General features: G+C 44.0%; 1 protein-coding gene across 1 annotated transcript; it reads left to right on the forward strand.

The window, feature by feature from the left end:
- Positions 1-3,147: 3,147 nt before the first annotated feature.
- On the forward strand, positions 3,148-13,601 carry LOC116377126 (tensin-like; the record flags this gene model as incomplete). Its single annotated transcript, XM_031838687.1, has 17 exons — positions 3,148-4,855; positions 6,332-6,495; positions 6,664-6,808; positions 8,220-8,294; positions 8,560-8,586; positions 8,759-8,840; positions 9,073-9,614; positions 9,706-9,792; positions 9,922-10,050; positions 10,150-10,245; positions 10,329-10,406; positions 10,552-10,623; positions 10,936-10,962; positions 11,309-11,477; positions 12,212-12,280; positions 12,369-12,398; positions 12,518-13,601. Coding segments are annotated over 17 exons (3,630 nt in total), but the record flags the coding sequence as incomplete, so codon positions are not given.
- Between the last annotated feature and the right edge of the window lie 2,321 nt (positions 13,602-15,922).

The raw sequence follows: 15,922 nt of genomic DNA on the forward strand, positions 1-15,922 counted from the left end.
GTGTGTGTGTGTGTGTGTGTGTGTGTGTGTGTGTGTGTGTGTGTGTGAGACAGAGAGAGGGAGGGAACTTAGTGCTAAATTGATGAAAGGGCCAGTTTAGATGCTAAATGTAATCGTCATTTTGTTTTTTTTCTCAGTACTTATTGAGCCTGATTTGGTGATTGAATATGTAAATGAGTAGTGGTAAACGTGTCTTTGTCCTTTTGAAGCAGAGAGAATGGCATGTTACACTCATTTACCGCAGTAGGAAACAAGTTGTTAGCTATTTGTGTTCGCCAAGCGTTGGTGACTCAACCGATCTAATCTGGGGTCTGCTGCAGCTATTTATTGACACCAGAAGAAAGGTATTTCTTCTGACGCAGAGTCAACCAATATTCTTTGGTTCTTACTTGGTTCATACCTGGATGACAGTGTTTCATGTGTTTTGGAGCACTTTAAAGAGGACCAATGATCCTCTTTATCTCTGGAAGATCATGGCATACGATCAAAAGCTCTAGAAGAGCTACTGAGCTACTTTGAAGTGAGATTGTTGTCAACTGGTGTCAAGAATGAACTTTAAATCTCAAGATTTTCACAGTTATCTGAAATGAAACACTGGATCCCTGGAAGGTTAGACTTCCGTTGGGCACCTGAGCTGAAGGGTGACCTCTTTAAACTCTAGTCACCTCTGCTGCCATCTTATATGTGCATATGTAGTTGTAGTCATGTGTACACGTTTCTTCCGACTCACGCACATGCCATGAGTGTGGGGAAATGTAAAGGTTGTGACCTTGCAACTCTTGTTTGATAAGTTCCTGTCATGCCCAACGTTGTTCGGCACTTCCGCTCTTTACTTAGTCAATAGCATCACACCAAACTCGCAGGCCTCTTCACCCCCGTCGGTGAGTGAGAGAAAATAGCGATGAAGGTGTTTAAGGTGGCAAGACTCACTCCAGAAACATTCATACTTAACCAGTGAGTCACTCCTGTTCCATACATTTATTGAACCTCAGAGAAATGTCAGCAGATCAAAGATTATTTACATCAAAGTTTCTAGGTAATAAAATCCAGTTATTTCAGGATTTATGTCATGCAGTGAAAGCTTTTTCTGTAAGACAGGAAAGGGAAGGGGGGTGACCCTGAGTGAAGGGATCCCCTCTGATGACATCACCAGGCAAGGGTGCTGCAGTTCCAGGCAAACAGATGGCGTGGGAGTTGTAGTTTATTTGAAACGACGTGGCTCCACAAGAAGCTGGGATGTGGTGGTGACGTCGGTAGAGTCCCTCCCCCCGCTGCCGGGAACAGTCACAGATCATCCCAGAGTGCCAGCTCACCCCTCTCGGCAGCTTCGGTGGTATGGCCCTGCCTCGCTCCAGTGAAGCACATTTTGGGTGATGAGAGGACATGAATCAGAGAGGACAGGGAGAGTAAGACAAGAAGTCCAAAGGCAGAAAGCTCAGTCACTGAGAGGCTACTGAAGGACTCAAATGTGACTTTTTAATCGAAATGTGTTTGGCTGAAGAAGAGGAAATAGTTCATCCTTTCTTGAGGGTTTTCTGAGAGTTTACCTAAAGTACAGGTAAGGAGAATGTTTCCACTGAATTTGATACTGTGATATAGAAATGTAATTATGATTTGAAGCATTTCAAAAATAGAAGTCACTTAATATAGGAAATAAAAATCAGATATCCAGGATTCATAAATTATTGCTGACAAGAAAGAAATATAAATTCAAAATAAGAACTTTTTAAAAGTTAAATAATACTTTTGTATCAAAATGTTTTCCAAAAAGCTATGACCTAAGTCTATTTCCACACAAATTAAACCTAACTTAAAACAAAATGTAACCGTAGACCTCACAGTTTACTCTCATAATGTTAATCCTCGTGTCATCATTAAAAACAACCTCAGGAACAAACTGTGTTTACAACTTCCTTGCCTGCCCTCTCGTTCTTGTTGCTACTGTGCCTGTGAGTTGTTGTTGACATGGCTTTTGAAATAGCTGCGGTCCGAGCGAGTCACCATCTGTCCCCGGGGGTCGCTCAATTTGGGATATCCCACATACGAGCCAGCCGTGATCATGTATATGTCATGTATCACTTTGCAAATGTATACTGGATACGGGTAGCCAGTATTGTCGTATTACTTTCTTCTGGTAAGCACAAGTGTTACCACAGAATGAGCTGTTGCTTGTGTGATTGGTGCATTTTCATGGAAGCAAGTATAGTGTTTTACTGTTTGAAATAGTGCCCTGGCCTATAATTAAAGTACACATTGTGTGTGAATTACACTACTGTACCTGACCTCTGTTTATGTGTTCATGTGCCACAAATGAGTTGTGATGCATTTTCTTTTATTCAACAATCTATCAACAATCTATCTTTTTAAATTTGGGTATTTTTTCCCATGGTTGCACTTTGACTTTCCAAAAAATGAACCTTCAAATAAGAAATGTCAAATTATACTATTTATACTTCTGACATTGTAAACAAAGGTGATTTTTTAATTTTATTTATTTTTTACTGTGGAAGCTTACAGACTGTTTTGAAAGTTGTCGAAGGTAAAGTTACTCTTCATTCCTTCTTTGAAGCACAGCCAGGCCCGAATAATTTGATTCAGTTTGAGTTGAGATGAAATACTGTCCTGCCCCATATAACAAACAAAATACACCAAAAGCGATCATATAAATATGTCCATGATATACAAATTACTTTTTCCTGTGAACCAATTCAGATACTTTGATTGTGCAACATGTAGTCAATCAGTCTGACTTTGCCAGCATGATTCAGCAGCCAGAAGTCAACTTCAAGACAGCTCATCCTCTCCCAGTCCAGCTCTGGGCTTTCAAACTGGCACTGCAGCTCTTCTCTTTGGCTCGCACAGACCAGCTGTTTCAGTGTGTTGGACAGGAGCCGCCCCAGTTCACGTCAGACCATGTGGGCTTGCACTGACGCAACGTGACAGGGGCTTTAGCACTGCAAATTGGCTATTAATAGAGCTGGAGGGGCTGTGTTGCTGGAGCTGAACCTTGGTAAAAAGAATCGTATGCAGAGGGGGGGGGGGGTTGTGTGTTTGTGTGTGAAGACAAGATGATACAAATAATCTGGAACAGGTTTTGTACTCACCCTTTGCTCTATGTTTGTATTTATGGTTGGAAATGCGTGAAAACATGGAACTATCTTTCCATCTCTTTCAGATGTTGTTCACACCCAAGGTCCACTTGATGGAAGCCTATATGCCCGGGTCCGCAAGAAAGACTCTCTGGAGGGAGTTGTCACCATCAACGGCCTCCCAGTCCATGAAAACCCCTTGACCAATGCCGAGAACCCATTACAACACCCCAGTCATCCCCTCCAAACCACTGACCAGACCCTTCCTGTGACAGGCCACGCCTCCCTCCCTGCCGTCGATCACACCTTATCCGTGAGCAGCGACTCAGGCAACTCCACCGCATCCATCAAGACTGATCGTACTGATGAGCACAGCCAGTCCGTGCAGGGTGCCGTGAACCACAACAACCCAACAGCGACCCACCCGTCCCTGAGCCCGCAGGAGAAAAAAGAGCTCGACCAGCTTCTGAGTGGCCTCGAAGCACCAACTCACCAACGACAAGCCTACCTGTCCACGTCCACCAGTCCAGGAGGAGGTGTCCGACACCTGGTCCCAGCGCAGGTGCACGTCAACGGGGGCCATACCAGGCTAGTTGCCGCCCCTTCAACAGAGGAGCGTGAGACAGAAATTCTAGACGACGAGGTGCCCAATAGCCAAGAGGGCAATAGTGTGGACAGCTTGGGCACGCTCTCATCCCTGGAGGGCCAGGCAACACCGGCTGACCTCTACTACCAATCACAGACTCCCAGCAGCAAGCAAAACGACGGACCCTACCTTGAGAGAGTTGTTCTTGGGGAAAAGTTGAGCGAGATGCCCGTGCATGGAGTACAAACGCCCACGGCGATGCAAGAGAGGTCTGTGAACTCTGCATCGCCACAGGGGGGATTCAAGAACTACCAGAACGGAGAAGGGATGTACCGTTCACAGTCTTTTGGGAATCCGCCAGCCGGCAGCCCTGAGACCAACCCGAAGCTGATGCCCAGGGCCCCAGAGAGGAGCACCAGTAGCCGGGAGGCTGTTCAAAGGGGTCTCAACACCTGGCACCAGTATAGCCTACCAGATGATCCCTTTGGCCCTCCTCTTCAGTCAACCCATAGCTTGCCCCACTTCCCCACCTCAGCCTCGCAGCGGGACATTGAGCAGTCCATTGAGGCACTCAACATGCTCATGCTCGACCTGGACCCAATCAACTCCCACATGTCCAAGTCCCACAGTGCGCCTCCTGGGGAGGACAGCCTCAATTCATCCCAGGCACCCTTCTCGCAGACCCTTGCAAGACCGTCATACCAAGCAGACTCTGCCATCCATGGTTACAACAACTCCGGGTCCGTCAACAACTCCTTTCATCAGCCCCTGTGGGCGACTGGGAGAGCGTTGCCCAACCAGAGCCCCCTCATGGAGTCCCCGGTCTATTCTCCCCAGAGGTCCAACGCCGGCTACCAACACCAAAACACCACCCCAACACACACCCCTGAGCCCTACCTCCACACACACCAAGCAGCCCACCATTACCCCACAGATCCCTCCCCTAATTTCAACCAGCAGGTGCCAGTGAAGCCTGTGAACTCATACCCAGGAGGCGGGCTTTCCCACTCCCCGGACCCGCAGGACTCGTCTCCTTATCCAGGCTACAGTGCCTCTTCCTCTCCTCTCCCCGCACTCACCCCCCAGCCAAAAGACACGTCTTCTTCATCCTTGCCCAAAGAACAAGATGCAGAGGAGGAGACGCTTAACTTGGAGGGCCTGGTAGCTCACCGCATTGCCGGTAAGGCTCCGAGTTATGTCTGAAATCAGCAGGATGAACAGCAGATTGCCATGCAACAATAATACTTTCACAACAGATGCATGTTGGTTAGTTACAAATCTAAAACAGGTCTCAGGTCAGGTATATTTTCTTGCCATTATGAAATGAATGGAAATGAATTAGGATCTATGGCAGTGCAATATGCTTTGAAAGTAATCTGCAGCTATTGTTTCATAAATTAGGCTTTAAATCATTTGAGGCAAAATGTGTGCATCCAAAATGCTGACAAGGCTGACTGGATTGGACACTATACTGTATTATGAGTTCATTTTGTTAAGTGTCAACTTCAGCTGGAGGCACTTTTAGTCTCAAGCACCATGTAGCACATGAGCAGTGCGGCTTTCAGCAGTTTCTGTTACCGATTCATCATGGGGTGCCGCACCAGAGGAATGACCTGTAGTCATAAAATTAGCTCTGCAGCTGAAATGCAGCAGAGCAGACTCTGGTGAGAGTGGAGATGGGATGAGAGTAAGAATAACCGAGCGTTCAGAGGCTTCAGCTTCCATGCATTGTCTGCATCCATATTTTCATTTATGTGAAACCATGTGGATGCTCCCAGGTGCCACCCAGTGGAAGAAATCATCTAATTCTGAACCACTTTTAAACATGAAATAATCATCAACCCTACAGTAATGAAAATCAATTAATTGGACAATGCACAAGTTATCACCTCATTTGACAGATTTCTTTTCATTTTCTCTTCACTTTCATCAGATCCATTTCTGTTCTGATATTTCTTCTCCTTTTCTGTTCAATCCATCTCTCTGCTGTATGGACAACCCTTCCCACCATTTGCTCCCACCACTGCACCTCTCCCACCTTCCTCCTCCACCTTCCTCCTCCACCTCCTGCCCTCCATCCACCACCCTGACCTCCCTCCCCTGGCGAACAGAGTACAACGCTCGTATTCGGGGCATCAGTGAAAGCATGACATCGCAACAATCTGACCGTCATCGCTCCTTTTCCTTCTCTGGTGTGTCCACTTTCCCTCGCTTTTATTTTCCTTCGCTGATTTTTTCAGATTATTTTAACATCTCTTCTCATCAATTCCTGTTTCTTCTCTATTTCCACTGCTTTTTTTATTCCTTTCACTTCTTGATATACTTATTCTCTCTCTCTGTCTCTCTGTCTCTGTCTCTCTCTCTCTCTCTCTCTCTCTCTCTCTCTCTCTCTCTCTCTCTCGATAAAGGCAGGTTTGTATTAAGTCCAGGCTTTACTTTTAAAAGTGGAGAATAAACCTACACATCATCTAATTACATGAAAAATGTCATAAAGAAGCTGAGTTTAAAAGAACATTGGTCTATATTTAACCAGTGTCCCTCGCTGGTTGTCCGACGTCGACCCGTCTCCTGCGTCACTTCTGGGGTCATTCTGAGGGCTGCTTTTTAAAAATATACCTAGCGAGTTGAAATTCCACTCTTGTTTTTTTTTATTCAGGGGTTCGATCCAGAGGAATGACCCCAGAAGTGATGCAGGAGACGGGTCGACGTCGGACAACCAGTGAGGGACAGTACCAGAGCAGCCATGATAACACGCCGATGGTGGATTCGCCGGACTTCGCCCACAATCTGGCCCTCAACCCGGGAAGACGTCCCAGAGAGGTCAGCATTTTGTTTTGTGAAAAACAATATTGGACACATTTTTACAAAAAAAGAATAAACAGTATATTTGTACTTTGACCTAACTTTCACATGACCTACAAGTGGAAGATGTCTAAATCCCTTTTCTGGTACATGTGTGTACACCTGACCCCTCTTCATCTCTTCCAGGGTCCCATGCACAGCTACCGGGAGGCGTTTGAGGATGACGATGCGGACGGGTTTGACAACAGTCCCGCCTTTGGAGGCGGTGGTGAGAATTCCCCCCAGACCCCAAGCTTCCCTGTGTCGCCACAGACTCCTTACTTCAACATGTGTAGGTTCACCCAGCCTGCAGACAGGGGGCGCTCTCCAACCCTCTAAACACTGACCTTTGACCTGATTTACTCTCTTTTGTCTTATTTTTAATTATCAAAAAAATGATTTACTTATGAAAAGATAAAAAAGGAAAAACCAGGAAATAATTACATAATGAAATCAACAAAAGTAATGTTTTTTATTTTTATTTGATTGATCATTTTATTAAGTTTATTTTTTATCTAACCGTAGTTTGGTTGGACAAGTAAATATGTACCTGAGAGAGAAAACTAGTGTAACAAAAAACAAATAAACCAGGACAGTAACAATACTGCAAATAAATTTCACAAGTTAAACTCTCAGCAGCAGATGAAATGGAGTCTCTCCTCACATTCACGAGCCTCCAATTCACTTACTTTAACATCTGCAGTCGCATCGCTTAATTAATGACAATCTTGCTGATCATGTGCTGCAATATTCACTCCTTAATTTCCTGTATTATGAGCGTGAACCGCCATTGTCTCCACTGCTAATGCCTTGCCCAGAAAAATGTGGACACCCCCCTCCGAGCATATCTATTACTGACAGGAGCCAGGTCCGTGTTATTTTCGACATTGTGAGGTTCAGGAAAAGTGAAAGGAGAGGCCACACACGCCAAATCAAATATATTACTCCTTCAAACCAAAGTCCTTGAGACATATTAGATTTCCAGACACCCGGTCGGTTACAGCGCCAACCACAGTGATCAGCAGGTTGTTTGACAGATTGTGTATAGACTGTGAGGTTGGCCTCCTCTCCTGCAGTCGGTCCTGAACGCACACAGCTGTTGCAGTAAGAATCTGCTCCGTGGCACAAACCTTCATATCTACGCCACCTCACCCCTCTCCATGCCACCTTAAGTGAGCAATCCCGGTCATGCTGTTGAGCTGGAGTCTTGTGTATCATCACAATCTAATACGGATCCGATCTCCGTTTGCGTCGCAGCATGCTATTAATCTTTTCATGACTGAATACTTGCGTTGTGGATCGATGGCTCATGGCTCATTTTCAGCTACAGTGTCATAATTTGTCATTTTAAGAAAACTGTCACAATCTAAACAACACGCCACCATATGCATATCCATTATTCTTATTCTACTTGTCCAGGAGTGGAAGTAGGCTCACCTCAGTGCTTGTTGACCATTTAATAAGATACTTAATTATAATTGTGTGCCGTGTGCAACCGAGTGTCCCTCAAACATCCACCATCTAATGCATTTTCACGTAGCATTGCATTGATGCTAAAGTGAAGAATTGTGTCTTTTCATGCCTTACATTGGTTGTTTTACATCCTTGCATGGCTTGTATGTGCAATTCTCATACTCATTGTCCTCGTTGTTGGTTATGATTAATAGTTATAGTCCTTTACATCCCTGTCTTTTCCCCTGCAGCTCGCTCTCCTCCAGGTTTAACCAAGACTCCTCTGTCAGCTCTGGGACTGAAGCCTCATCACCAGGGCGGATCAGGTCAGTTTACACCCATCAAATATAATATATTCATCTTTGTTCGAGTAAATTTCCTGTTCATTTGATTATTCTAACAACATTAAAGCTACTTAAGAGGATCAAAAGGTGGAATAGAAAACATTAAGAAGCTTTTGTAACTCCTGGAAATGCTTCCACTAAATGCTAACAGCTAACACAAACCCAGTTTTGCTTTGCGCTCAAACATGTCCTCCTCTTCTTCCACACATCTCCTTTTCTCTGGCTGTCTATCTTTTCCTGCTGTCAGACTCTGATTCCAATGATGGAGAGCAAGGTAAGGACATTTCTGCGGCAATATACTGTATGCGTCTCCTGTCACTCCAACTTTTTTCTTTGGGTCCGACGTCAGATAACTGCATCCCATTTGGTTCTGGATAAAACATATGAAATGACACACATAGTTGATACTGACTATGTTTGTTTCTGTGATGCTTTGTGATATTCAGATAATCGCAGTTTTGGGGACTGCAGAGCACAACCATTCAACGTTCCTTTCTCCTCCAGCAGTCCCGTCCACAGCGCTGATGGGTGAGTGGGACATGTAGTTTCAATAGCAGCAGCAAGTTTAAAACGATCCCCTAATCAACCAGAATACTAATCAATAGCCAATCTGCATATCAATAGTTCCTTATGATCAGATCAGACACTCAGATATGTATTGTATATTGTGATACTGTAGTAAATGACAGTTAAGGTGTCGACCATTGATACGAAACACAGATGGAAAAATAATAGTTATGTCTTCTTCTTTTGCTTGCAGAAGGAGGATTGGTTGTTCTCCGCACAGTCCCATCCCCTCCTACCCTTACAGACCCACCTCCCCCGAGGGCTCCCAGGTCAACATCATGGGGGTCCACACCGTCCCCGGCAGCCCCAACACCCTCCACCGCACAGTGGCCACCAACACGCCGCCGAGCCCCGCCCTGCAGAGACGCCTGGGTCAAGCCAGCCCCTCATTGGGCAGACACCCTACTCCAGCAGGCGTCCCTTCCAGCCCTCTGATTGGCCGAAACCCTCAAACAGCAGCAGCTGGCGTGCCCCCCAGCCCCCTGATGGGGCGCCGCACGGCGGCAAGCGGCCACAGCACACCTGACGAGCTGGGGGCCGCTTCCCGTCAGGGGAGCGCCCAACCGCCCTCCACGCCTGCCTTCCCCGTCTCCCCACAGCTGCCGGAGAAGAGGCACATGTCCAGCGGAGACGCTGAGAGGACGGACAACAAGAACCTGACGCCGGCCAGCGGTGGCAGCACACCAAACCTGTCTGGCACACACACACTCCCAGACGTCTCAAAGTCCATATACGGTGATACGAAGAAACATGACATGGTAGTTTACCTCTCGGAATGTTTGTGTCCTCTCCAGTTATCATGTCCTTGTCTCTTTGGTCCAAACAGATGGTTATCCAGACATTAAGATGAACGTCAAGTTCGTCCAGGACACCTCCAAGTTCTGGTACAAGCCAGACATCACCAGAGAGCAGGGTGAGAGTCAGATATATCTCTTCATCGCCTTTATATCCTCCTCATTTTGTTTTCTTCTGTTCATCTCCCTTTCTGATCTTCTCATCCTCCTGTTTCTTCTTCCTCTTTTCTGCTCCTTGGCCTCTTCAGCCATCAATGTGCTGAAGGACAGGGAGCCCGGGGCGTTCATCATAAGGGACAGCCATTCCTTCAGAGGAGCCTACGGTTTGGCCATGAAGGTGGCCTGCCCGCCACCAACCATCCAACAGACCAAAAAAGGTAAAGAAACAAACTTTGGCAACGTGAAAGTTTTATTTTGAAGCAGAATATCAGATTTTTGAGGTAAGAACTGATCTTTTCACAAACAATGTTTTCCAGTTGGTGACATGACTAATGAGCTGGTGAGGCACTTCCTGATTGAGACGAGCCCCAAAGGCGTCCGTCTGAAGGGTTGTCCCAATGAACCCTACTTTGGTGAGTTTATTGCCCGGTCTTGAAGATCGGCGTTTGATATCAAAGTGATCAAGTTGAATAGAGAGATTATTTTGTGTTTGTAGGTTGTCTTTCTGCTCTGGTGTACCAACACTCGATGACTCCGCTGGCTCTGCCCTGTAAGCTGATGATCCCCGCCAAAGGTCAGCGTTACCCTCTTATCTATATGAATGTTACTGCTGTTTATTGCAATTTAAACAGCCGTCTGTTTCTTGTAGTCTGTGTCGCAAAGTTGTTTTCTGACATAATTAATTCATTTTCTTCTCGATTCTATTCTGTCACTCACAGACCCAAATGAAGAGGCTTTGGAGCTCGCCACACCTATTGATCCAGCTGTTGAACTTCTGAAGCAGGGAGCAGGTAAGCTCCTCTGTAATTCACCTGTGGAGAGATTTCGTCACAGGTTTTTATGCTGTAGAGTCTCAAAGTGTCACTGATCACCGATATAGCTTCCATCACGCCAAAATGCAACCATTACTATTGTTTAAATGGGGCCGAATGAAATAGTAATGCAGGAGCTCGAGTACTAAGTATGAAAGTGACACAAAAATATGACAATAAACGATCTGTGGAAAAACAGAATTGAAATTCTAAACCCACTTTTATGGATTCAACATCAAACCTTTCATTAATCAGTTCATTCGCTCACTCATTGTCACCCTTACCTTACAGTTCAGAAGGTTGCTGAGGAGGCCCATGGTAAATGCTGGTTTGCATTGCTCCGCTCCATCATGCACGCTGACTGAATGTGAATGCGGTGATGCCTGCTCTCACACAAACCAATGCTTTCATGAAGTCATTCACTCCATTTTTATTTGCATCTGAAAATGATCCACCAAATTAAATTTGAAATGCATGCACGATACATTGAGAGTCACAGATCGTCATGTTGTGAAGTGCATGAAAAACGTAACTACACAACAGTCTTTATTGTCAGCTTTTCAAACACTCCTCACTGCATCTGCTGTCCCCCCACATTGAGCTGCATGCACATGGTTTTCCTCTTGTATTTATGTAACAGTGCCTCTGTGTTGTTATCCTCTAGCGTGCAATGTTCTCTACATCAACTCCGTGGACATGGAGTCTCTCACGGGTCCTCAGGCCATTGCCAAGGCGATCAGTCAGACACTGGCGACCAACCCTCTGCCTGCCGCGACCACCGTGCACTTCAAAGTGTCCACACAGGGCATCACGCTCACCGACAGTCAGAGGAAGTGAGTCGACACCTGCAGAAACCAGAAGCTCTGACTTAAAGATGCAAGATTAATTTATTACCATGTCAATGACACATTGATTGGAATTTGTCTTGGTGTGTGTTGGGAGAAAATGAAAACAATACAATAGATCAGCATGGAGAAATCTTTCATTCAACGTTCTCCTATATTTAAACTCTATTAGAAAACAAGATTTTAGAAAAAGATGAAATTGGCAAAAAATCTGTGAACCTCATAGGGCTGTCCTCGACCAAAGATATACTTTGTCGGTGAACACTAAAACTGAGTTCCTTCACAGAGGGTCACACAAAAGCATCACTTCGAATCTTGTGTTTACTGTAGATGTGCTCATGAAATGGAAATTATTCATTCAGCAAGAAAAAGCATCAAAAGACGACTAATCGACGAAAGAAATCTTAGTCGACGACGACCAAAACAACGGATTAGTCGACTAATTAACTAAGAGGGGCAGCCCTGGAACCTTGTGTCATAATTACCGTGATGATAAAGATATCAAATCATAGAGGAAGATTGCAAAAAAAAGCAGTCTTACTTTGGCGCCCCGAGTGGTGATCTTGAAGAAGACACTGTGGCAAACGGAGTAACTGAAAAGATGCTTCAATCGTGAGAAAATCTTACATATGGAGGCTTTAATGGATTTACACAAGTACACAAATGTATGTGTTGCTGAGTCGTAACAACTATAATGTGTGTGTTCATTTCTCTTGCTGCAGACTTTTCTTCAGGCGACACTATCCCATCAACACGGTAACCTACTGCGACATTGATCCCCAGGACAGAAAGTAAGAAACCTCAAGACCCGTTTCCTTGTCAATAAAAGAAAACTACTCTTTGATTGTTTCATTCAAACATCTTGTTTCCTTTCAATAGATGGGGCAAAGAAGGAGGGGGTTCAGTGAAGTAAGTTTATAGTTAGAATAAATAAATATTTGGTGCAATTTTCTTTATTATTAGGTTATTATGGTGCTATAGGATATCAGAAAAATACTAACTCCAGGTTGTTTTTTTAATCCCTCCAGGCTTTTCGGATTCGTGGCGAGGAAACAAGGAAGCACAACAGACAATGTCAGCCACCTGTTTGCTGAGCTGGACCCAGATCAGCCCGCCTCCGCCATCGTCAGCTTTGCCTCCAAAATGATGAAGCGGTGAAACCCCCAATGTCCGAATGGCAGCGGCCATTTCGAAATCTTCCTTCGTCATTGGTGTCTTTTTCCACCAGGACTCGATGATGTCCTTTTTTTCTGTTTCCTGTTGGTTTGTTTCTGTTTCCCTTCTCTCTATTTTTCTCTCTGCCTTGCTGGTTTGTCTTGACTTTGGACATTTTTGGAAGAGTCTCTACTTGAGGGATTTGGTGTGGAATCCAGAGTGGCTCTAGTGGAAGTGTGGTGTGGAACTGTGAACGTGACAAACATGGAGGCCATTGAAGGGAGGGAATGTACTAACATGGGAACCTGTACTAGGAGAAATGCTAGTTAAAGACTAAAGGAACAACGCTAAGTTCAGTCGAGGAACACGTAAGGACACGTATGTTTCAGGGTTTTCCGTTGTCGATTTTGTTGATTGATTTACCAAAGGTAGTTGCAATACAAGTGCAAGAAAGATGTAGCTATTAAGCCATTATTATTTCCTCTTTTCAAAAGATGAAGTGTTGAACAAAACAAAAAGAAAAAAAAGAAAAATACGGTTTCTTCTTGAACTTGTCTTCAGGAAAAAAGTTGGCCTTGATGGCTTTTAGCAAAACATTGTCTGAAGACCTTATGCATGTTAGCTTGATCTTTAAGCTTGGTTCTTCTACCTTCCACAAAAATCATTGTGAAATCCTTAGAGTGGTCATTTTTCGGGTCTGTTGTGTTTTGGAAAGGGCTCTACAGTGAAACAAAGACTGATCTAAACTGCGCATAGCAAACCAGACTTTAAAAAAAACAAAAAAAAACACCACGCTGAGGTCACCGCACCTTGTGTCAATGCACACTTACATCACTTCGACGCCCGGTCCAAGCCTGATCTCTCTCTCTCTCTCTCAAAACTCGCTTATTGGATTCCTGAAATCAGCAAGCTCCTGATAGCATGGCAGTCGGAGAGAGGAAGACTGTTTGTCCACAAGATGGCGCTACCCCTTCAGGCTTGGATCCTCTCCCTAAGTATCACATTGACTTGCCCATCACCAACTGCTTGCAGTAGTGGATCTGTTGATAGACGCTGCCACTGAAACACACTGGAAATCACCAGGGACTGGCCCAATGACCTGGACCTATGCACTGTTCTTTATGCATGTTGTTGTCCCAAATTGCACCCTCCCTCATAGCTACATTCAACATCACTGAAAACATTCTATGCTGTGTGCTAAAAATGACTTAAAAACCTTTAGACAAGTACACTGAGGTTGTATGACTTGTCAAAGACTGCATGAAATAGACAACATTTTTGTACTCTTCTCAGAGTCCTGAAAAGAAGTAGACAACCCATTGTTGAAGTAGTCACATGATGGCGAAAATGCTATATTTTTACTTTCTTTAAGTTTGGTCCATTTGAGCCAGGGTTACCTTTCACTGTATCAAGGACGGACCGGTCTTTGTTTTTCCTTCCACAGTGTCGTCAAAATTTACATTTAGATACCTTTTAGGGCAAAGAAGAAGAAAAAAAGGAGTTTCCACACTGTGCGCAATATGCCTGCTTGTTGAATACACACGCTCAACCATTCACAATAAGCTAAGGAAAATTGATATAAATGTACATAGATATACTACTTTGAAAGGTGACATAGCGAAAAAGTATTTATTTTTGTTGCTTTGGTCCCTCATGATTACTCATATATACATATATTGTACAGTCTAGAAGATTACCTAATGGGTTGAGAAAAACATATATACTTATTTTGGCTAAAGATTTCAAGGTCTGATGATTTTGAAATGTGTTTGAATATATGGTGTACATTACTTTGTACATGTATATGTTTGTTCTCGGCTCGTCATATTTTGTTTTTGTTTTTTCAATTTTGCGTTCTCTCAGAACGAGGAAGGGCATGAATGAGATAGAAGCGTCTGGATTGCATGGACAGAAGCATTTGAGTGTGTTTCAGCAGCAGAAAAGCACTCATAGAAGCAAATGCGTTGTAGCTGGTAGATCCTGTCGATTTCAGAAAAAGGGAAGCACGAAAAAAAAGTTCAGAAGCCAACCTCAAATGCAATATGAAAACAGCTGTATGCACCCATGACAGTTACATTTATAATTTTGCCAAAGATTCAAACACTTCATGCTGCATGTCGCTTTTTACGTTCAACTGCTCCATTTTTGTGTTTCACACTTTACACATCTCGCTCAGCTTTAGCAGCAGATTTAAGAAAGCTCAACCAGCCAGTGTGTGTTATTGGTCGTGTAACTAACACAAGGGGCCCTTGGGTTTAAACAGCGAGACATTCAGCTGCAGATTACTTTTTTTATCAATTTGTTTTTACTGGTGTCTCAATGCTCTAAAAATGTGCCCACCTCCATCGGCTGTTCAAGAGAGAACAGGTCCGCTTTGCCCCAGTTGGAAGTGTGGAAACAAAGCACTTACATTTCACAATACCAAAAGACGAAATTCCACATGGGTGTCGTTGCTGGAGGTAAATGAAGTTCGACGTGTCTCACCGCGATGCTAAAGCTCCACAGCTGCAGCTCCGTCAGACTGCCAAAGGTGTCTTCTCTCGAAAAGTGATTACTGATTTATTTATTCTTATTTATTCATTTTTTTTTTTTCCTGACATGTTTAAAAAAATCTTGTTTCATTGTCGCATCATTGCAGTTTTAACGGTCAGTGTTAACGAATGGAGGAATGTATGGTGGCGCTTTATTAGGAGCAAAGAGGTACATTGCACTTAAATCGACTACTAACAAGCTTTGTGCCGTTTTTAGTCATTTTGAGGAAAAAAAAGTTCTCTAAATTAAAAAAAAAAAAAAAAAAAGAATCTGATATTGCATTTTACCTGTTGGCTTTGAGTCAAGAGTTACCTGGTTTCAGTGAAAAAGAAGAGATTTGTGACCCCTTTGTACAGCTGGGACTTGTTGGATGAATGTGATACTATGAATGTACAAAAGGGTCTCGGATTTTGTTTGCGCTTATCATTTACATTATATTGTCATGGCTTACCTGTTCCTAAGGAGAAAAAAAAAAACATTAAAGCAATACAAATGAGTTACATTCAAGCTATGTGGGTGTTTTGTGACTTGATAAATAGGTTTTATAGCAGTCTTGATTAATGATTTTACTGCATTTGACAGCATTCCTTTGTTCTCCAAACATCAACCTCAATCATTCAGCCTCTCTGTCAGGTGTGCAGCTCCTGGCTGAACCTCTTTAGGTTCAATATGGAACACCTTGGGGAAGTTTATTTAAGGAGCTGCTGCCTCTCAACAGACGTGTGTGTGTGTGTGTGTGTGTGTGT

The sequence above is a fragment of the Anarrhichthys ocellatus genome, unplaced genomic scaffold (assembly GCF_004355925.1).
Source record: "Anarrhichthys ocellatus isolate YVR2014 unplaced genomic scaffold, GSC_Weel_1.0 scaffold925, whole genome shotgun sequence".
Taxonomy (NCBI): Eukaryota; Metazoa; Chordata; class Actinopteri; order Perciformes; family Anarhichadidae; genus Anarrhichthys; species Anarrhichthys ocellatus.